Source organism: Protobothrops mucrosquamatus, unplaced genomic scaffold, assembly GCF_001527695.2.
Source record: "Protobothrops mucrosquamatus isolate PMUCROS unplaced genomic scaffold, P.Mucros_1.0 scaffold352, whole genome shotgun sequence".
NCBI lineage: Eukaryota > Metazoa > Chordata > Lepidosauria > Squamata > Viperidae > Protobothrops > Protobothrops mucrosquamatus.
Window position 1 is genome coordinate 361,767 of NW_015386687.1, and position 5,892 is coordinate 367,658.

The 5,892-nt window shown below is 41.2% G+C and overlaps 1 protein-coding gene across 1 annotated transcript in view; it reads left to right on the top strand.

The window, feature by feature from the left end:
- KANK2 (KN motif and ankyrin repeat domains 2) overlaps window positions 1-5,484 on the top strand; it is a 24,542-nt gene extending 19,058 nt beyond the window's left edge. Inside the window, exons 6-10 of the mRNA XM_029284061.1 lie at window positions 77-164; window positions 371-590; window positions 3,493-3,635; window positions 3,933-4,133; window positions 5,103-5,484. Of these exons, the coding sequence (XP_029139894.1) occupies window positions 77-164; window positions 371-590; window positions 3,493-3,635; window positions 3,933-4,133; window positions 5,103-5,288 (838 nt within the window). The 3' untranslated portion in view covers window positions 5,289-5,484. The remainder of the gene's footprint in view (window positions 1-76; window positions 165-370; window positions 591-3,492; window positions 3,636-3,932; window positions 4,134-5,102) is intronic.
- The last annotated feature ends 408 nt before the right edge of the window (window positions 5,485-5,892 follow it).

The window sequence follows — 5,892 nt, forward strand, 5'->3', positions numbered from 1 at the left end:
ATATATGTAGAAACAGACGGAAGCTAAAATATCCCTCTTTTTTTTTTTTTTTTTTTTGCTTTCTTTCGATTACCAGGTTAGGTCTCAGCAAGGAATTGCTTTCAGCCTGTGCAGTTCTTCAGAAATACTTAGAGAGTCCCAATCCACAAATGGATGGAGAGACGGTATATGTTTATTTCTAAAGTTGGGGTGGATTTAGAGATAAAATGGCCTCTGCTGATACCTTGCCCATTTGCCAGAAGATAATAAGCAATGAAAATACTGAAAAAGCACAAAGGATTCAGTCATGAAGACAGCAAGCAAAAATGGGCCCTAACAATTTCTTACCTACCTCCCCTGTTATTTCTTTTTCTTATATGTACTCTGGCAGAAAATAGCCTATACCTCAATGCTCCACTATTGGCTCAAGCTATCCTGCCACAAAGAAGCCGACCTAGAGTTGATCTCACTGCACTTGATGGATTTCCGGGCTGTTTCCCCGCAGTTGCTAGAATTCATCATCAATATGGCGGATGCCAATGGCAACACAGCTTTGCATTACACAGTCTCGCATTCCAACTTCCCCCTTGTTGCAAAGCTGCTTGAAACTGGTAGGTGGGGACAAAAGAAAGGGGAGGGAGCCCTTTGTCAGAATAGCCCACATAAATGAACAGCAATATTAGTCCAGGGCAGTCCATTTGCCAGGGTACTTTGGGTTCTAGAGCCTAGGGTGACTTTAAAGCCACAGGAGCCTGTGAAGCAGTCTTGGATCCAAAGATGTCTTTTGAAATAAATATGAAGCAATTGGTTGGCATTTTGCCTCACCATGTATTTGCTTTTCTCTTCATGTTTTAAATTAGGAGAATGTTTTTTTAAAAAATTAAATGATGCAGAAAACCTGCTGTGCACCAAGGAACCTTCTGCAGGCACCCTGTGGCGTGCACTGGTTTTGTATTAAGGCTTGCACCTGGATTTATTTGCATTCAACATACTTCCATCCTCCATGGAATTTAGACTTGAACTTAGCACTGACAATCACCCTATGAAGTAAAAGAGGTTGAAGGGAAAGAAACTCATCAAGACCACTCATTGTGAATGTTTAAGGCTGAATGCCCCAATTCACAGACCAATGCTCTGGCCACAGCAGCACCCCAGTCTATCAGTAAGAAGCTGGATGGCTGAGACTTAATGACTGGTTGCTTAGTGACTGTTCAAAGTTACAATGGATCTTGCTAAAGGCAGTGAAATCCAGAAAAAATGCCTATTAGAGAAAATGGGTTTGTTTAACAACCACTGCATTCACTTAATGACTGTGGCATTTGCTTAATGATTGCAGTGTTCATTTAACAACTGCTGCCAAATAGGTCATAAAATTGAGCACAGTCACATGGTGATGCGCTCAGAAACTGCCCCAAATTATGTCCACAATTCTGGGCTTGATTATGGTCATAGGTTGAGAGGACTACTTGTACGAAGATGCCCCTGACCAAATACAGTAAACTGAAAGACAAAAAGGATAAGTAAAGAAATGGAAAGAGGGACACATAACTAAGGTCAAGTATCAGCAGTTAGCCCGAATCTGCAAAGATGAAGTCAGGAAAGCAAAGGATCAGAATGAATAAAGACTTGCAACAAAAATCAAAGATAATTTTTTAAAAAGTTTATTTCAACATATAAATAACAAAAAAAAGTCAAGGAAACAATTGATTCACTAAAGAGAGAAGATGGCAAGGAAGTAACAGGCAGTAGAGAGAAAGCAGAGCTGCTTAACTCATTCTTTGCATTAGTCTTCATGCAAAAACAAACTATAGCCCAACCTACCAAAAACATAGCTGTAAAAGACATAGAAATAAAAATTAAACTAAGCCAGAAAATGGTAAAAGAACACCTATCTGATCTTGATGAATATAAATCACCAGGACCTGACCGGATTATATCCCAGAGTTCTGAAGGAGCTGTCAGATGTTATCCAGAACCATTGTACCATATCTTTAAAAAAAATCCTGCAATACTGGAGAACTACCAGAAGACTGGGAAAAAACTGATGTCAACTAGCCCAAAAGAGAAAAAGACTCCAGCACCTCCCCACCAGTAATCAGCACTCAGATCAGCATAGATTAACTCCAAGGTCAACTTCAGACCAACAATCAAATAAACAATACCCCAATCAAGAACTGCCAAAGAGCCATTAGTAAACAGCCCAACCAAAGAATCCTTAAGACTGCCTCGAACCACCCAGACAGGCAAGACTCAGAATATAAACTGACAGCAAATAGCACTGCTTACTAGCACTGATGATGTTATCCAGTTAGGGCAGAAGTCACCAAACTTTTCATGCTGGCGACTAGGAGGGAAAGCGAGCAGCTGTGAAATTTGCACAGATGCGCACAAATGGGGCTGTGCACACCTACACGGGGCTAGCAGCCTTGTTTGCACATGCAACCTGTGCACGCTAGTGACCCTGTTTGCATGTGTGTGCAGGTGCTAGCCACTGCCGCTGCTAGCCCCTCACACATGCACAAACGGGTCTGCGGGCTCTAGCACAAGTGGGGGTGAGTGCGCGCTCACACGTGCGTGCACTGGCCAGCTTGTCCCATGGCCCGGTGGCCAGTAGGCCACAGCAACCTATGGTAGGTTGGGGACCCATGAGTTAGGGTAATGAAATGTTTGCAAGAAAACAAGCAAGCTCAGAGAGCACCAAGGACCCCTCAATACAATCCTTGGTTGTATAAACAGAGGCATAGAATCAAAATCACATGAAGTAGTAGTACTGCATTATAAAGCCTTAGTAAGACCATGCTAGGAATATTGCATCCAGTTTTGGTCACCACATTATAAAAAAGATGCTAAGACTTTGGAAAAAATGCAAAGAAGAGCAACTAAGATGATTAAAGGCCTGGAGACTAAAACATGAAGAACATTTGCTGGACTTGGATATGGCCAGTCTAGAGAAAAGAAGAACTAGGGGTGACAGCCACCTATCTGAAATGGTATAGGGTCTCCTGCTTGAGCAATGGGTTGGACTAGAAGACCTCCATGTTCCCTTCCTGCTCTATTCTGATTGATTGATATCTAGAAGATGGTTATAAGAAGGCCAACTATTTGGGAAACCCAGAGGAAAGATGTAGGGTTATGTCAGGAGGGCACTATTCCTACCTAAAACCTACACCTCTCCACACACTTAAATAATTTTTTGCATATTTCTCTGATGTTACCAATTGTTTGGTATATATTTCTCTATGTGAAATGTACTATCATATTTGATCTTCCTTAAAATGTCCTTACCATGTTTGGGTTCAAAATAGAGGTTTCATAGATTTTTGACCAAAGGAAGATAGATAATGGTGGGCTCTCTCCAGTAACTTCCCTGTTTATGATATCTCTTTCCTTAGAGACATTATAAAAAAATTTTACCACTGCTTCCCAGCAGCTTACTTGAAATTGTGGAAGCCACCATATCCAAATATTTATTTCCAGAAGAATGAAATTTCTAATGCTGTCTTGCTATTCTAGATTTATGTCATGTGGACCAACAGAACAAAGCTGGCTATACAGCCATCATGCTCACAGCGCTGGCTGCCTCCCAGACAGAGAGTGACATGGAGACTATTGTGCAGCTACTGAAAAAGGGCAATGTGAATGCCAAAGCCAGTCAGGTACTAACAGTCCCAAGAGATTCTTGCAAAATTGGGGGGCCACGATGAGGATGAGGATGATGGTGACAACCAGGAAGTAGTAATCATACTCTCACATGAGTGCATGGAAATTGTTCAAAATCTTTTAAAATGCTATTAACTGGCTGCAGTAGATATACAAAATCTTAACAACGTTTGTGCTTCTTCAATATTTCAGTTTGTTCATGGTTTTTAAGAGCTAGGCATTGCAACAGGCTTTTCCCTACTCTGAATTTTGCAGCCTCTTAACTCCTTTGGTTTCCTTCAACACTCCTACAGGCTGGGCAGACTGCATTGATGTTAGCTGTCAGCCATGGACGTCTCGAGATGGTCCGTGCCTTGTTAGCAAGTGCCGCAGATGTCAACTTGCAAGATGATGATGGCTCTACTGCACTGATGTGTGCCTGTGAACACGGCCATGCTGAGATTGTCCGCCTGCTGTTGGCTACCCCTGGGTGTGATGTTGCCCAATCAGACAATGTAAGTCCTGCTTATGTTTATGCTGCCGTTGTTGAGTTTGTTAGGTTGTCTTCCATCTCAGAGCTCATAGCAAAAACTCTGCACAATAAATTTCATTCAGTTCACCAGGAAAATAATGAGTCATACTTAGTGCCAAAGTTTAGTACTGGACTATTTGAAACAATTAGTAATTATTTCTCATCATTGAGTAACTGCAGCTCAATCTTAGGAAAGAAAAAGAGAAGGAGGCAGGGCATATTGGGAATAATATCATCAAGACATTATGTCCTTCCACATTAGGCTGTTAAATTCAAATAATTCTACTCTAACATTCCACACACACACCAACCTCCTTGATCCTATGTTTGACTGAGCCTTCTGCTATAATTTACCATAGTTTTCCTATTATTTAAGTATGTGATTGAAAAATGAGTATTGTGTAGCTGATCAGAAAATGAGTATTATGTGCACATTGCCAACAGCACAATGTCAGACAATTGTTTGTCATTACATGCAGAGGGTAGAGGGGATGATTCTCTTGTCTTTGGGTGAACATTAGGAATGATGGGCACCACATAAATCAAATCAATCAATCAACCAATGTTCCAGTTTGCACTGTTGGAGAATGGTAATTTATTTTATTTGTTGCATTAATCTATTGTCAGGGAGCTCAAGATGGCATACATTAGGGGTACTTCCTAATTTTACAATCACAATCTTGTAAAGTAGATCGAGTGAGAAGAAATGATTGGCTTGGAGTCAAACAACTATAGTAAAGAACCTGGTCTCTCTGATGGCCATACCTGGACCATTACCCTGTATTAACAATTCAAAGATCTGGATGACTCAGTCCCAGGTACTATTTCCTGCAATTCCAGGAAGTGGGTGGGCCACCAAAATAAGGACAATTCCTCCTTGACAAAAACAGTGATCCCCATAAGCCCCACCATCACTGCAGCCTTAAGTCTATCTTCTTGCCTTCTTCTGTAGGATGGCAGCACAGCTCTCTCCATCGCACTAGAAGCAGGCCAGAATGACATTGCCGTCATGTTGTATGCTTACCTGAACTTTGCCAAAGCCATGTCACTGGTGAGTTCGCCCTATAAGTGTAAAAGCATCTGTCGTAAAATTACTTGTAAGCCATTTTCTCTTGAAATCCAGGAAACTTCAAGATAGAGCATTCCCAATAGATGGCTATCCAGTTTTTCTTTAAGAATCTCTGTCAAAGCCTGTAAGGAATGGCTTCTTCTGTTCTTCCTAGTTTTCAACCAAAGTCTGTCTCTTGTAATTGAAGCCCATTAGAACATGCTTCCTCAACCAAGAAAAAAAATGTTTGCCCTCTTTGGTGTGGTAGTGCTAGAAAGGGCAAACTTTTTTCTAAGCTAAAGAGTTTCTTTAAGCTTTGCTCATAAGACTTTTTTCCATAATCCTAACCATACTTGGTGATGTCCTCTTTCAAATGGTCTACAGCCTTTTTTAACCACAAAGATAACAGCCACATAATTCCAGAGAAAAACAGGTTTCAGGCAGAATAAACTTCTTATGACTAAGAAATGATTCTAGTAATGCAATTACAATTTGGTGCAGCCTTAATGCATCAAACTAGAAACTGGAAGATCATGAATACTACTCCATCTTGGTCACAAAGTCAGCTGGGTGACCTTGGACCAGTCACTTTCTCTCATCCTTTGGAAGGAGGCAACGGCAAATCACTTCTGAAAACTCTTGCCAAGCAATCTGCAGGGACTTGTCCAGGCAGTTTCTGAGAATGGGACATGAC